Genomic DNA, 17,855 nt, shown 5'->3' on the forward strand with positions numbered 1-17,855 from the left:
CCACTGTCAGAATGCAGAGAGCCCTGCAGTGCCCACCCACAGCAGTTCACAGAATTTATCTCTCCTTTCTCTTCGACCTTCATCCATGCCCTTACTTACTGCAGAGTTACAGCCTATGACCACACCCTCCTCTCATGCTCTCTTATGGAGTAGATTGTTTCCATCCTTGATTGCAAGCATGTTCAAACTGGCTGGTGATTTTCACATAACAGAGTAAAACTTTTTTTTTTCTCCAGACAAATCATTTAATATAATACAGATAAATATTGTAACAGCAGAAATCAGTGCAGCACTTTGATTTGATATTAGACTTTGTAAAAGTGGTGCAGCGAATATTAGGACCAGTGCAAACATTCATGCAATATCCCTCACACCAATAAGAGTGGCCATATGTTCAGGAGTGCATCACCACAGTTGATTTGCATAACACCAAATAAAAACAGCCTTTGTTTGCATATACCTTGGCAACAAAGCATTTAAAATAGTAAAACCATTATAAAAAATGAAAGCATTTTATTTAATCTCAAGATCATATTGTCATCACATCTGACACAACAGATTACAACCTATCACAGTTTTTGAAAGTTAGTTTTCAGACAAGAAAAGAAAAAAAAAAACAGAAATGTATAACAACTAAGAAAAAAAAATACATAAATCAAGAACTATAAAAAATATAAAACTTGAAAATATCTATCAATTTATCTCCACTTTTTAATATGCAAGTACCATTATAATTTCAAAACTTAATTTAAACACCTTTTACACACAATCAAGCAGACAAATGAATTTTAAACTTTGAATTTGAAGAAATGGAATCAGGTTGCCATGCAGTGGATGTAACATTAAATATTAATTCAAACAAAAATAATATATTTCTCTCTTTTAATATAATGTGTATTTCTAGATCATATAGATAATATATAGATATTTTTATGTTCAAGTCAAAACATTCACCCTCCCTTTATCGGGAAACAAGCTAAATTAACACAATAACCACAAATATAATCTAACAATGCTTTCATAGCTGCCATCAGTAGCATGGCTGTATTTCAGAAATATTAAAAACAAGGAATTCAGCAAAACCATTTTGGCACAGAAAACCACACATAATGCCAGTAGCATCTGCTTTGTAAAAAGACAAGGAAAGAATAGAGAAGCTTTTGTCTGATTCTTTTCTGTTTAATAAAAAAGGAATAACATTCTGTGCATCGCTTTAGTCCAGGAGAGAGAGAGAGAGAGTGTGTGTGTGTGTGTGTGTGTGTGTGTGCATCTCCTGAGCATGTACTTGAGGCCAGTCGTGTTTGTCCCAGAGCTTGTTGCTACTGCAGCATGCTTTTTATGGTCTTATTGGTTGACTCATCATTAAGATGTTTTGTTGTGTACCTGCACAGAAGACATTAAATATTTGACCAGCATTATGTTTTGTCATGGGGCATACAAGTCAAGCTATCTGTAGCACTGATGCCAAACAAGTATGTAGTCCTGATGGACTAGACTTCCTATAGATTACTGTTCAACAGAGCATAATCATGGGCCCATTTTTCATAATAAAGTAAATGAGAAAGGTCACAATGTCAGTAGTTCTCTCCAGATCATAGCCAGTTGCAAACTATTTGTTCTTTTGTACCACGATAGCCAGCAATCTAATAAAAAGCTCCAAAATTAATTTTCGCTAATTTAAAGTGCCAAATAAGAGTAAAAATTGACCTGGTCAAGCAAATAAAATGTTACAAGTTAGTGGGTAACTTTTTAGGCACTGCAGCATTACTCGTGATTTCAATTAAATTGTAAGAATACCCGTTGAACGCTCACTGATGTGAACGATTCAAATAAAAGTCAAAAGCATCTGTTGTGAATCACCTGCCAGTTTTTTTAAATTCAGAATTTCACAAAAAAAAAAAAATCATAATACAACTTTTTTGTAACAGGCACACTTTCCTCAACTTACTGAGACTAGCTCATCTCATAGAGAGAAAATTATATTTGTAATTTTAAAAAGCTAAATTATTATACATATACATATATATATATATATATATATATATATATATATATATATATAAAATATTTTCTCAATTCATCTGCCACTTGGACCCTTTGGACCCTTGCGCATAATTGAGTGTGTTTACATGCATCTGACAACATGTGTGGTCATTTAGGAAAACCTTAAACTGTTTTCCTTAATTACACAATTTCACATTGCATGTAAACAACTTCAATGGTGTTCCTTCCTGCTTATCCAATGTGCGCAAGTGTCGTGCGCATGACTGTTTTTGACATCAAAAGCAGAGAATAACACAATTATTTCAAATCTGATGTAAACATAGTTTTCTTGTGTTGTCAGATTTTTTTAAATAAGCAGATTTTTTATAATAATCAGCCTATCCATGTGCATGTAAACATGCTTCGTGAATACAATTTGTATTTAAAACACTATAATATGATGTTGGATATACTGTATGAGCCACTGCATGTTGTTGTGCTCATTATGGTACCTGAGAGCATTTAGTAGACCTTCCACACTATTTGGTGGCTGATCTCGGAGCACTTTAATACAGCCTTTCATCTGTTTGGGGAAAAAGAAGCCATGGTTAGAGTGAGACTAAAATAACAATACTTCAACCTCATGAATCAAAGTGCTGTGAGAGAGCCATCACCATTTTATCTAAGCACTCTGATTATGAGTCAGTGTTAGTCCCTCAGGAAAAGAACTTCAGAGGTGGGTTTGCTGTAATGAGAACTGACGGTTTTACTCACGTCTATTTTGGAGGATTTTGCAAATGCGCCGACGGGATGGACATAATCGTAGAGGATGATGACCCCCACCATGACACGCAGACAGAAGGAAACGGTCTCCTCACTGTTGAATCGGCTACGATACTCTCTGAATAGAAATATAGAGAATAAGCATGTCAATAAATATTAATTTACATTTACTCTCAATTCCTAATAGATTCTACTGATTATACATTGCAATCTGTAAACTTTATGAGATAGAGAAGGAAATGGTAGACTTACGGGGTTTCCAACATAACTTTGCACACGCTTGCCATTGTGCCTAATACATCTGTGGTGTTTTCAATGGGCAAGTTCTTATTCTGTTATGGGGGAAAAATTTGCTATTGTTAAATAAGCAAAAACAAAATGTACACATTGAAAATGTCTTTGAGAGAATTGTTTAGAACCATTTTTGTTTACCTCAGATACAAACTTTGTTGTGCCATCACTTAATGTCTTCAGCATGGGTGTGGCATCAGCGTAAAACAGAGATATCCTATTGGCTAGTTCATTATTCACCTCGTTTTCTCCCTCAGCCTACATAGACAAAAAAAAAATTACTTAAGAAGGAAAGCAAATATTGCTACTTAAAAACAAGGCAAGATGATGGCGAGACCATTATACTTTCGAGAGGCCTTTGCCCAGTGGCCCAGTTTCTCTAGTGAAAAATCAGTCCAAAACTCTAATACATATTTAATGTACTGAATATTACATTAAAATTATTCCCTCTATAAAGGATTGACGTTTCTCAACCTTTCTGCAGAAATTGCCAGGGAAGAGGTGTCAGCAAAATTTTGGGTTCACCAAAGACATCAAATAAGGCATTTTCAGATGGTTTCTGAGCTGTCATAACCTGTATAACTGTGGAAAGCCCCAGAATACTGCAAGTCCTGTTGGTTAATGGGATAGATGGATTCCGGGCAGAGGAACAGCGAATTGAACACAAATGGGAAAAGTGAAGACGTGCCCAGTCATAAAAAGATAATTAATCTTTAGTTCCTTCACAAAATACTTTTAATAATTTAAAAGATCTGCAGCACTGTGAAATCAAATTTGATGGACTGTAAGGGGACTGTATTCTGACGAATAAAACTAATTTAGAAGCAAAAAACATCAACTCCTAAATGAGGACAAAAATAAAATAAAAAAATTTGTTTTATTTCATAAACGAGCAGTTTTAATTCACAGTAAACTTCCTACACCTGCACATTCTGGTTTGTCAAGTCTAAAAATACATTCATATATTAAAAAATAGTCTAAACTGGGGCCAGAGGCAGATGTGAAAAGCGCTAGCTGCTAGAGTGATTTATTTAGCTCTCTTTCAGTGGGGGGTCCCAGGGGGGTTATGGTGGGCTACTGAATTCAGTCTGGGAGAATATGAGGGGAAATCCAGTGCCACTTGACTAAACAAGGTATCTGAACTGCATGGTGTCCCTCAAGGCTCTGTGCTAGGCCCGCTCTCAGATCAGGTTACGTAGTCCCAAGAGATCCGAATCTCTCTGGGAAAGACATGCATGAAGCTGACCACAGATCAGGTGCCACACCATATTAGTGCACTTCAATACACTTCAGTGAGCAGCTTCGAACTCACTCGCTCTCCCAGTGGGAGACCATTTTCTGTTTGGGTCCTTAGCGGTCCCCTGAGGGTTGGTGAGCGCAAGCGGCTGAGTATGTGTGTGAAAAATAAAGATACGTTTGTTAGTTAGAAAAAGTGGTTTGGATAAAATATGTGGTACCCCTTCAAAAGGGTATTTTCATGTAAAAAACAAAAGACAGGTGTGGATTAGACAAGTCAAAGGGATAGATCTTTTTTGTTGAACTATCCCTTTAAGTGGTGAGAGAAATGTACCACAAAGAAAGGAAACAAGGAGATGGCAATAGATGAGAGGAAGGGATGGGATGGGAGAACAGACTTAAGTAAAGTCATTGCAATAGAGAGGTGACAGTTTCTATTCTTGAGAAACTCACAGGAACATTATTGATCCTCATGCGACTCAGGGTTCTCCTGTAATAGCTGAAGTCATTCTGAATGGCAGGATTTGTCATCTGAAAAAGAAAGAAAACCCAAAGTTTTTAGTCACTATAGAGTACCCTGGTAGCTTCCAGGGAGTTCTAAGAAAATATTTAGATTTTGCTTTGTTAAACCTAAAATATTATTAATGATCTAATGTTTGTACTTGTAGTGAACTTTTTTTTTTTTTTTTTTTTTAAGAAATCCAGTGATTTGAAAGGAACAGACTTCAGGATTTTCTGGCATTTTTTCATGATTACTGGATAAGGATTTTTTTTAAATCAATTTTTACAATGATTGCTCTCACGCAGAGCAATTTCTAGCCAATTTATATTTTAGGGTTGTGCATAACTTCACAATTTTCTATTTACTATAGACATTTCCAAATCTTTGCAAGATTTTATACATTTTCATAACATTCCCAGGCCTGAAAATGACAAAATCCAAATTCACTGATATTTCCAGGTTTTCAATGACAATAAAAGGTTCCCTCTTTCACTATAAATTATTAAGAAGCAAGATTTGAGGTACCATCCTTGTCTGTAGCACAAAAAGTGCTGAACAAGTTTAATACTTCATGTCAGATGTTTTTTTTTAAAGCAGTAGTAACAGTGATGCTTGCATTAGCATGCACCACTATTAAAAATAAATGTATTTAAAGTGAGGCATATCTCCAGGCAATTCATATTTACAGTACTATGGATTCAGTGACAGGACTGAAGTAGACAAATGCAGTGTGGTACACCAGAAGGAAGAGAGCACTTACAGGATTAACCAAAGCTTTGCTTAAATGAGCACCAGTTCTCTTAGATAATCAGAGCAATCTTTATCTGTCAGGACCTAGACTGTCTGGGACCTATTTGTTCCCAATAGATGTATTCTTTAAACTTGAACCCTGCTGTTTCAGATATGCTGCTTGTGACAGATGGATAAATATACTTTAATGAATGGAGTTCAGGGTTGAGGACACATTCAGAGACATTCAGAGTTGGTGCTTGTCAAGACTAGAGAAAAGTCGGGTTTGAGAAAGGTCTCGTTAGGAAGGGCCTCTTTACGATTTGCGAGAGCAAAGGTCACCTATAATTATCCCAAATTACCAGCTCAGTGAATTTTGGACAAAGATAGTGACAGACATTAGGTTATTAAAACAACGTAGAGAATGACAACATATAAACTTCAGCTTTGTGGAAGTGGGCTGCAGACAGAATCAAAACATAACATAAACAAAGTTATACTGCATCTATGGCTAGGCGACAGATTTAATTTTCATGATATATTCGCAATTATTTTACTGCAGATATAAAATTAGGCAACATAGTTAATTAGCTTTTTATTTAGCCATTAAGTTTACCATGGACTGTCATTAAACTAGTTTCATAACCGTTCTTCGTCTCACAACTTCCAAGTATGAAGAATAGCAATGCAACTGAAGATTAATTTTAATAGTCAATTAATCTGTTGATTATTTCTTCGATTAATTGGATAAAAAGCAAAATTTTATTTCCTGTATTGTATTTAAAAATACTTTCATTCTGCATTCTATACATTATGTACAAAAACTACTGTAAAGTGACTTCACTGATGGTGCTTCTGGAACACATTTCCAAATAATCAATCATAAAATATTATTTTCATTATTGAAAATGTGATTAATTGTTTTCAGCATGAGTTAAAAAAAAAAAAAAGAGATGTTTTAAACCTCAGTAGCAAAAACGGCAAAAAATGGTTAAACCCCTTAAACTCCATAGGGGGCACTATATCGTGAAATAAGTCGGCGGATTCACTTGTCAGGAATATGGGGTGTCATTTGAAAGCTTAGAATATGAACTTTTCATAGAATTCCATTCAATTTAAATGAATGTTACATAAAATAACAAAATAAGGGCTGAAAACATTCAACAACAACAACAACAACAAAAAAAATACATAAAAATAATCCACCAAGTGGTAGAAATATTAATGTAAAAATAAAATTATTTTACATAGCAATTAAATGGAGAAGTCATATATTAAATGAAAGCTCTTATTCTCAGGAATGGACTGTACAGTTTATTGTAAACCACAGTTCGAAAGATTTTCAAAAGAATCACAAAGTTAAATATGATTTATGCAAGATATAAAATACAAAAATCTTTTTTTCTGCACCGACAAATGCAGCTGTAAACACTAAGTACCTTTTACCTCAGGCAGTTTTCAACAAAATTTTGCCTGTGAGCCCACTTGCTTGTCTTTGAGCTTGCTTGGGTGATTAATCCAATATTATATCTTAGATGTCCAGAACAAAATATGTAGCCTCGCAGGAAAAGCATGTTAATCAAATCATCTGAAAAATATGTTATCAACAATTGATGATAACATGTTTTATAACATTGCAAAGGGAAGAATCTCAGATTTCTAATGACACCTAGATTGAGCTTCTAGTCCACTTAGAGGCCAAGACATTCAATGAAACAATGGGGATGCATGAACTGAAAATTTAGACTAAATGTCTCAGGACCAGCACATCTGTGAGGGCTAGAATGCATTAGAGCGCCACCTACATTTCAGATCTGCATTTTGTGATGGAAGGTAATAGAGAAAAAATATTTTTCCTAGTACTTGCTGCCATCTGGGGGGGGTGTATGTATATATATAGTTAATATTATATGGTTATAATGATTGGTCCTCCAATTGAAGAATAAAATAAAAAATAAAAATCAGCCTTTTAAGCCATTTTAAATCAATTACATAAACATCTAGATAAAAACTAAATATTGTTACAAGTCTGAGAAATATATAGATAATTTTTTTTTATATAAATCGTGCTGGTTTCATGTCTATTTACAGTGAGGGAAAAATTATTTGATCCCCTGCTGATTTTGTGCGTTTGCCCACTGACAAAGAAATGATCAGTCTATAATTTTAATGGTAGGTTAATTTGAACAGTGAGAGACAGAATAACAACAACAAAATCCTGAAAAACACATGTTATAAATTGAATTGCATTTTAATTCCATCTGAGATTTCTTGCTCCCAGGTGTCTTTTATACAGGTAATGAGCTGAGATTAGGGAACACTCTTAAAGGGACTGCTCCTAATCTCAGTTTGTTACCTGTATAAAAGACACCTGTTCACAGAAGCAATCAATCAATCAGATTCCAAACTCTCCACCATCGGCAAGACCAAAGAGCTGTCCAAGGATGTCAGGGACAAGATTGTAGATCTACACAAGGCAGGAATGGGCTTCAAGACCATCGGCAAGCAGCTTGGTGAGAAGGTGACAACAGTTGGTGCGATTATTCGCAAATGGAAGAAACACAAAAGAACTGTCAATCTCCTTCGGTCTGGGCCTCCATGCAAGATCTCACCACGTGGAGTTGCAATGATCATGAGAACGGTGAGGAATCAGCCCAGAACTACACGGGAGGATCTTGTCAATGATCTCAAAGCAGCTGGGACCATAGTCACCAAGAAAACAATTGGTAACACACTACGCCGTGAAGGACTGAAATCCTGCAGCGCCCGCAAGGTCCCCCTGCTCAAGAAAACACATGTACTGGCCCGTCTGAAGTTTGCCAATGAACATCTGAATGATTCAGAGGAAAACTGAGTGAAAATGTTATGGTCAGATGAGACCAAAATCGAGCTCTTTGGCATCAACTCAACTCACCGTGTTTGGAGAAGGAGGAATGCTGCCTATGACCCCAAGAACACCATCCCCACCGTCAAACATGGAGGTGGAAACATTATGCTTTGGGGGTGTTTTTCTGCTAAGGGGACAGGACAACTTCACCACATCAAAGGGACGATGGATGGGGCCATGTACTGTCAAATCTTGGGTGAGAACCTCCTTCTCTCAGCCAGGGCATTGAAAATGGGTCGTGGATGGGTATTCCAACATGACAATGACCCAAAACACATGGCCAAGTCAACAAAGGAGTGGCTCAAGAAGAAGCACATTAAGGTCCTGGAGTGGCCTAGCCAGTCTCCAGACCTTAATCCCATAGAAAATCTGTGGAGGGAGCTGAAGGTTCGAGTTGACAAATGTCAGCCTCGAAACCTTAATGACTTAGAGAAGATCTGCAAAGAGAAGTGGGACAAAATCCCTCCTGAGATGTGTGCAAACCTGGTGGCCAACTCCAAGAAACGTCTGACCTCTGTGATTGCCAACAAGGGTTTTGCCATCAAGTACTAAGTCATGTTTTGCAGAGGGGTTGAATACTTATTTCCGTCATTAAAATGCAATTCAATTTATAACATTTTTAACATGTGTTTTTCTGGATTTTGTTGTTGTTATTCTGTCTCTCACTGTTCAAATTAATCTTATAGATTAAAATTATAGACTGATCATTTGTTTGTCAGTGGGCAAATGTACAATATCAGCAGGGGATCAAATACTTTTTTCCCCCACTGTAGCAGTGCCAGACCAGACCATCCGTCATATCCCTGCAGCATACATCGCAAAAGCATTGGCGGGCTGAACTAGGTCACTGCACCAAGCTGAGAGGAGGGCATGGGTGGATGGAGGTGGGCATGCCACCTTACACCCCCTACCTACCCACATTTAGCAACCCCAATTGGGGGGGGGGGGTCCTTTAATTAGGACATCCCAGTTCTGTGCCACAGGGCATCAGGGTGTATGTGAATGGGATGAATGTTTGTAATAGAAAGAGTGGGAGAGAAAGGCACTAGTGTTGGCCCGGCAAAAAATAAGACAACAGCTAGACAAAACATTATTTGATTTCTTGGGACACATAACACAATACAGCTCGTTTACTCTTCAGTCATTTAAGGTTGAGTGAGTGTCTGAGTTTTTGACATGTGTTGTCGAATGAGTCCATGTAATCAGAGTAATTTAAACTATACACTATAGCTCAGCATCATGGCTCCTTAACACATACACTTTCATTTAGGGCTGTGTCGATACAATCAAATATCGATATATTGTGATACTTTGTATCGTGATATATCATGATATTTTCAGTGCAGTCAGAGATGCTATAACGAGGGACGAAAGTGACAAACCGATCCAGTAGAGTTCAGTAGGGACCTCTCACGCATTTGGATCTAGGGCGGAGAAAAATATTGATTTTCTACATAATCTTCATTTGTACGATCCATTTGCGGTTTAATATAGTCTCTTTTAATAACTTTTCTGTTCTCAGTGGTCAGTTATTTATCAAAAACAATAAAAGAAACATTTAATTCTAATCACACATAGCGTGGATGCTATAAAAAAATGTCTCCCCTTTTCTACCAAATATGGTATGCCCAATTCCCAATGCACTCCAAGTCCTCATGGTGGCGTAGTGACTCGCCTCAATCCAGGTGGTGGAGGACAAATCTCATTTGCCTCCACGTCTGAGACTGTCAATACGCACATTTTATCATGTGGCTTGTTGAGCATGTTACCGCAGAGAGCTGGCGTGTGTGGAGGCTTCACGCTATTCTCCACAGCATCCACGCACAACTCACCACATGCCCCACTGAGAGCAAGAACCACACATTATAGCAAGCACGAGGAGGTTACCCCATGTGACTCTACCCTCCCTACCAACCGGGCCAATTTGGTTGCTTAGGAGACCTGGCTGGATTCGAACTCAAGGGGTGGTAGTTAGCATCAATACCCGCTGAGCTACCCAGCCCCCCTGCCACAGTTCTTAAAGAGAGAGAACGATTTTAGCAAAGTAAACACTTTTAAATAGTACAAATTAGGCATATAATCAACAAACATGTAACAATATACTGTATATATGCAATATAATTTATGCAATAAATTGCTTACTGCTGCAGCTAAGCAAGCTGTAACCAATCAAGTGATCTACCTTGGTTGGACCGCAACTGCCAAGCACACGATTGGCTGCTGCTGTTATCAATCATGATAAAGGGATTGGTTTAGGGTAAAAGGTAAGGTTAACAGTGTAACTTCAAATGTAATTTAATGCAGGTACTTTAAATATAAGTACAATACAACAACAAGTATTTACATAATAAGTACATTTGAGTTCAAATGCTTAAGTGCATAGTAGTTAAAGACACCGAATATAAACATCAAATACTATCATGATGTATAAATTCTATTTAAATAATTATTTTAATTTACTATTTTAGTTTATTTTTTATCTTGCTGTTCTTTTTAATGTTGCTGCTTATTGGGGATTCCAGGGTTCTTCATTATCATGAAAATAATGTCACAATGCAAAAAATGTTAATGGTCCTAAAAGAGTTCAATTTCTTTATGCAAAAGATAAGTTTTAATTTCCCTATGCACAATTGTACTTCTATTTTCTTTGGTTGATTCTAGAGTGACATATTTTTTGGACATGTTCTTAAAAGATGAAGTGAGATTCACCCAAATTCCTGCATTTAATCACCCACACTATTGGCCTGTACTTTGTCAGTTGGCTAGTATCAGTATACATCCATTGTTCTATAAACATCCAAATAAACAAGGATTTCATATGCAAATTCATTCAACGACTGACTCTGTGCAAATCCTTTAGGATTTTTTGGCTTGTACTTTATGTATTATACCCTCTCTTGAAACTAAATATAAATGAGAATAAAAGTCATTTTCACCATCAAGTAATCAGATAAATATGTCTTAAGCTGTGGTCATTACCTTAAGCTCATCAAAGCGGAGTGTGAAGTGCAGGATCTCAGCGAACTGTTTAGCAAGGGCCTGTTCTCTCTCCAGGTGCTGCGTTGGGTCATCATATTTTTCACTTGTGAGTGCTCTTAACAGACTGTGTAGAGCTGCTTCTATAGAATCAAATATCAATAGACAGTTAGGGTCAATTAGGTTTCATTGAGTGCAACTGTGAATGTTCTACATACGCTTAATTTTTATTGACAGCTGCAATGAGAAAAGCATGTCGTCAGCATAGGTACCATTTCCCATACAGTCATAAGTCACAAGAGGCCATGCGTTACAATGATTTTACTATGGTTAATCAGGTGTTGGCTCTGTAACGCACAAAGCCTAGAGTGGCTTATTAATGCTAAAATAATGTAAACTATAATATAATAAAAGAATATGAAAAAATAACTACATTTATTAACAATACTAAATGACAATAAAAATATAAGCGTCTGGACTTAAGCCACACAAAAATGTAGGACTGTCCTTGCATTAGATAACACAAAATCAAACCAAGTGGCATTTACTTTGAAAAATTACAACACAAGCACACTTTTAAAGAAACATATTTCACAAAAAGTTTTTGTAAAGCAATAGATACACGATTCAAATGTTAAGACAAAACGTATTCAGACACTTTCTGGTGGTCAGACATAGGTTCTCCATAGATAATGTGGTGAATTATACCCGTGTTTACTCTGCACCTATGCGACTTCATACATGCACTAAAAATGACCATGGGACTTGTTGGTTAAAAATCGTTTAAAAAGTTCTAGCAAAATTGCAGATCCCATGCCTGCAAACCTGATGCAACCCATTGTATCCAATAATGTGAATAAAGTGATATATGACCAAACTATACAAAAGATCAAACTATTTCCTCACAAGACATTCGCAGGGCTACGCAAAAGTCACAATTTTACATAAGAATTAATCTGAAGTTTCTAGATGTTCTCCACTTACACAAGCTGAAATTCTGAGCCCCTGCAGACGCCTCTACAGATGCCGTTCTTAACCCACAATTCCCATTCTCATTCTCTCCATTGCTCTAATGAGGCAATACGGTACACGGCAGCATGCTAGAGCAATTACATTACATAACAAGAGTCAGCCCGGCAGCCATAAATGAGTATATGGTTGAGGTACAGTATGATCACAACCCATCTGCATTGACCAAACTTCCAACTAATTTTCAATCCTTGTCTAAATTACGGTTCTTAAAATATACAAACAAAACAGAACAGTGCTGCCTTTGGAGTGATTCTGTGTATTGTTGTTGTTAGTTGTGAGAAATGGCTCCAAAAAGTAATATGTGATAGAGGGAGAGAGGAATGGAAAGAGAAAAGTGATGGATGGCTGATGAGGGTTTAAATCCATGTATCAACTACAGTTGATGAACAAATGAGCATTCAGGCCAAGCCTGATCAAGAGGCTTCTAGTCTAATAATCTTTGGAATTTTGGCATGTTATTTTCATATGCTCATTTAGACATTGTAACACAATCAAAAAGGTACCAAAAAGTGCCAAGGTTTAAACATGGATTTGACCGATTCACTGAAAACTATTAACTCAAAAGAACAATTCATTTGTGATTCAGACATCACGATGACACAGCCACCTACAGTATGCAGCTTCTATCTTAAGCTGTATTATTTTCTGTGGATCATGTCACAAAAAAGTAACAAAAGTGTCTGAAGTAAAAAAAAAAAAAAGAGTAAAAGTTCTAAATGTTTTTTCAACCAAGCCAATACAGTCATATACAGTAGGCTCTTCTCCACAGCACAGTGAGTATGAGAAAGAGAGAGGGAATTTTCAGAGGCTGGCCGAGTAAATTGAGCAGATTTGCCGTACGGTAATAACCTCCATCTGCTTTAGTCAGCTTGGCAGGGCTGAAGAGCTGATTAAAAATGGTCATGGAAGAAAACTACTCTCCTCGCAGTCAAAACAGAGCTTGAGATGAGCGGCTTTTAAGGGTACATGCTGAGTATGAAGCGTGAGACGAAGACGGCAGATCAGACGAAGGGAAGGGGAGGGTGGGCGAGTGTATGTCACATCTGATCAGATCATGAGAAAGCCAGAGACAAGAACTGAGATACGTAGACAATGTTACAACGATAGAAATACACAGAGATACACCAGACTGACAGAGTCATGAAAGGTGAGAAAGTAGAGATTGTGAAGTATCTACTCTAAACTAGACAAAGCAAAATGCACCCTCCATGGCTAAACTGATATATACACTTTTAATACAAACACAGAGTTAAATCGAGAATGCCTTTTCAAATTCCAATTCAATTCCTGATTTAATATGAATTTGAAATGGGGTAGCAACAAGAATGCAGAATTGTAAAAAAGGGGAATTTATAATTTTTTTGGTGTTAATATTATTTTTGTCAGTTGATTAACATTTTTAATTGCGATAAATCACAAAAATGTAACCGTTAATCGCAGATTTTGAAAGTGCTGAAATTTGACTCTCAGCTGGCAGACTGTAGCTATCTGCTTTGCTACATTTGCGTCAGGGTGTCAATGCCAGCATCAAGCACCGCTTTAACATCTCCATGAAAAATGCTTGCAGACAAAAACGTCTCATTCTGTGTATTCGTGATAGTTAAAACTTGACAGGCTTCTGCGGTAATTAAATTGTGCCTAGCGGAGGCTGCAAAGTGCTTGCTTTCGGTCACAAGTCTTGCTTTTTACACACAAATAGCATTAAGATGTCCTTTCCCCATCGCTGTTGTGGTGTGTGTATCAATGACTCCATGTGGACACATCGCAAAGGTTCCGCACTAGTCCCACAAGTGTTTTAGCTGGTTTATGATTTATTAACGGTAAATGCATCAATCATGATTAAGAAAAAAATAACGCATTCAACTTTTTAAATAAATCGCATTCGTTAAAGCGTACATTTTGGCAGCTCTTTTTAAAATAATTTCTTTCTCAGCTTAATATGCAGATACTAAGTAAGCCATTGGTTCGTTGATTCTCTCAAAAACTGTAAACACTTGTCTCTGTGACACTACTAAAACGGCTCTGTTTGTTGGAGCAACTCAACCAGCCCGAAATAACACTGGTTAAACCATTGGCATAAGTTTGTGGTGAGTTGGTTTGTCGGAGCAATGGAATATGGGGGAGGGGTATTTTAGAAATCTGTTTGAAAAGAGTCATTATTTTTGCAATTCCATTAGGAGCTCAATTGCCAGCATTTGAGGCATAATATTGATTACCACAAAAATTTAATCAAATGTAAAAAAAAGCAAAAATCTGGGTCCAGTGAGGAACTTACAATGGATTTGAATGTGGCCAATCCGTAAACGTTATAATCCTTACAATTTCAAAAGTGTAGCCACAAGACGTAAACAAAATGTGTTAATGTGATTTTAATGTGATAAAATCATTTACTAACCTTTCCTGTATAAAAATCTAATTTTATAGCTCATCCAATGGCGACAGAATGCTGTAAACCCTAAAACTACTGTTAAAATGACATTTTACTGGTCAAATAATGCACAAGTTTTAACAGAAGAATTATAAAGTGTTTTCTAAAATTACAAGTTTCAGATTTCTGCCAAATTTCAACCCTCCAAAAATTGGCCCAATTTACTTCCATTTTAAATGCCTCACTATAACCCAGATTTTGAAGTTTTTTAAAGAAAAGGATGTATGGGTAAAACTTTATTTTTGTGTTTATCAACATTATGCCACAAATGCTGTTGATTGAACTTTTATCAAACCCAGAATATTCCTTTAAATTAAATTCATAGAAATTCATATACCTGCTGTAAATGTCGTTTTTAAAATTAAATTTATTTTTTCATAGAACCCATAAACACGTTATTAAACGCACAACAAATTATATCTATTTCGAGAAACGTTCGATACTATGAATTTTCGCTAAATTAAATGCCACCTTCAGTAATGTACCTTTAATTTGTACATACTGTATTTCATTATACTTAATACATTAACTTTCATTATGTTGACTATGGAGAAAGAACACTTAATAATCCAGAATGCTCTGATTCATGTCTGAAAATGTAGCTAAACAACATACAGCAAAGCAGGCTTATTGAAGGAAACCTTATACAGAACAACTATGATGTTATCTGTTATTGCCTATTTTGTTTTTATATTCAACTAATGAAAGTCCTCTGTTGTGTGACTGTGCAAAACTTCTTTGAAATGCAATTCTTAAATTCTTAATTGTTTTTCATTTTGTACACATTCATAGTCAAATATAAATGCATTGTATAATCCATATAAACATAGTTAATGGAAGCCTGATTGCTTAAAGAACCCAAAGCTTGCTTAAATCAAGAAAAAGCAATATAAGTAAATTAAGTAAAGTTTGAAATAAATAAAAACAACAAATCTTGACCCTTCTTCATTGTTATTGATATTGTTTTTTGTAATTTATTTAATACAATTATACTATGAATAAACCTCAACAATCTGCTTTCTCATCATGTCAATTTCTGAAAAGTCAAACTTGTCAGTATGCTGCAGTGTACCACAGTCACGCTGTTAAAACATCGAATCGGTTACCTTACGTAACCTCGGTTCTCTCTAGAAGAGGGAACGAGTATTGCGTAAGCTAGCTTACGCTACGGGAAAGATTAATCTTTTCAGAGATATTGAAGCCAAAAAATTATCCTTAATTTTGTATCCATTGTCAACGCAGTGCAGCAACTGCATACCTTGAGCGGGCTAGCTAGCGAGCTCATAGGTTGCTCTGCGGCAACTGCTGCAGCCTATAGACGAACTTGAGTGAACTTGCGTCCAGTGACAGGTGCCCGCGCCGTCACTGTATCAAAGCCCGCCAAAATAGGCGTGGCTAGAGTGCATATATGCGTAAGTTCGTAGGCTGGAACCCTGGTTTTCATTGAATGAAGCGAAAATCGCTCGTGGCGCGAGCACGGCCGGCTACGCAATACTCGTTCCCTCTTCTAGAGAGAACCGAGGTTACGTAAGGTAACCGATTCGTTCTCTTACGAGAGGTTCTCTCGTATTGCGTAAGCTAGCTTACGCTACGGGAACCCATTGTCAACGCCGTGTGTGCCAAGCATCCACTGCATGAGCCCTGGGGTGGGGGGACCCGGGGGAGCCCTTGTGAGTGGGGGAATAATATTTGGCCGGCAAGAGTGCGGGCCAGTGTGTGTGTAATACATAAGCACATAGTGGGAAGGAAAAGACAGAGCGGCGGTGCCGGTCTGTGTGGAATGTGTCCCATCAGTGCAGCTCACCAGGGGAGCTGTAGCGTATTAAACCGCTAGTAGTTTCGCCTGCAGGGCGGGCACTTCCAGATTGTAAAATCTGACAAAGGTGGAGGGGGAAGCCCAGCCCGCTGCCACACATATGTCGTGAATGGAAATCCCGCTGGACCATGCCCACGAGGAGGCCATGCCTCTAGTGGAATGAGCCCTAATGCCTAACGGGCATGGTAGGTCTTTTGACGCATACGCGGCAGCAATAGCATCCACTATCCATCTAGACAGTGTCTGTTTCGAGGCGGCGAAACCCTTGGTGCGCCCTCCGAACGAAACGAAAAGCTGCTCAGAGCGTCTGATAGAGGCGGAGTGCGCAGTATACAATCTCAGTGCTCTGACTGGGCAAAGGAGATTGGCGTCGCGTTCGCTATCGGATGCTGGCAGCGCCGATAGGGAAATGATTTGTGCTCTGAAAGGAGTACCGATCACTTTGGGGACATAGCCGTGTTTAGGCTTTAAAATGACCTTGGAGTCACTTGGTCCAAACTCAAGACACGCAGCGCTGACAGACAGCGCGTGAAGGTCTCCCACACGTTTAACTGATGACAGGGCAGTCAGAAAAACGGTTTTGAGTGAAAGGTATTTCAAATCCACGGATTGAAGCGGTTCGAAAGGGGGCTTTCATAGCTTCGAGAACTACGGAAAGATCCCAGATAGGAACCGATGGGGGCGCGGGGGTTCATCCTTCTAGCTCCCCTGAGGAAGCGGATGACCAGCTCGTTTTTCCCAGTGACTGGCGTGCAGGGTTCAGCGAACGCCACGATGGCCGCCACGTACACTTTGAGCATGGATGGGGATCTGCCCTTATCCAGCAGCTCTTGTAAAAACACGAGCAGCGACGACACCCCACATGTCCGTGGGTCCAGGTCTCTGTCGGTGCACCATTTTGAAAACACAGACCATTTGGACGCATAGAGTCTTCTCGTGGAAGGGGCTCTAGCGTGTATGATAGTGTTTATTACTCCTTCTGGCAAAGCGACGGGTAGTCGTTGATCACCCACGCATGCATCGCCCAGCGCTCTGGGTGGGGATGCCAGATCGTGCCGCGAGCTTGAGAGAGGAGATCTGCTCTCACTGGAATGGGCCACAGGCTGTCAGTGACAGCCGCGTAAGCTCCGGGAACCATGTCTGATTCTCCCAGCGCGGGGCTATGAGGAGCACCGAGTGACGCGTTTCCCTG

At 38.1% G+C, this 17,855-nt stretch overlaps 1 protein-coding gene across 3 annotated transcripts in view; it reads right to left on the reverse strand.

Annotated features, from left to right (window-relative positions):
* Positions 1 to 208: 208 nt before the first annotated feature.
* The window catches only part of fam49bb (family with sequence similarity 49 member Bb), an 84,501-nt gene continuing 66,854 nt past the window's right edge, over positions 209 to 17,855 (reverse strand). For all 3 annotated transcript variants that reach the window (XM_052114344.1, XM_052114343.1, XM_052114342.1), the window contains 7 exons: positions 11,391 to 11,530; positions 4,747 to 4,824; positions 3,199 to 3,315; positions 3,019 to 3,098; positions 2,758 to 2,884; positions 2,496 to 2,566; positions 209 to 1,383 (listed from right to left, as the gene is read on the reverse strand). In XM_052114344.1, coding sequence (XP_051970304.1) covers positions 1,320 to 1,383; positions 2,496 to 2,566; positions 2,758 to 2,884; positions 3,019 to 3,098; positions 3,199 to 3,315; positions 4,747 to 4,824; positions 11,391 to 11,530 — 677 coding nt within the window. In that variant the 3' untranslated portion in view covers positions 209 to 1,319. The remainder of the gene's footprint in view (positions 1,384 to 2,495; positions 2,567 to 2,757; positions 2,885 to 3,018; positions 3,099 to 3,198; positions 3,316 to 4,746; positions 4,825 to 11,390; positions 11,531 to 17,855) is intronic.

The sequence above is a fragment of the Xyrauchen texanus genome, chromosome 41 (genome assembly GCF_025860055.1).
Source record: "Xyrauchen texanus isolate HMW12.3.18 chromosome 41, RBS_HiC_50CHRs, whole genome shotgun sequence".
Lineage (NCBI taxonomy): Eukaryota > Metazoa > Chordata > Actinopteri > Cypriniformes > Catostomidae > Xyrauchen > Xyrauchen texanus.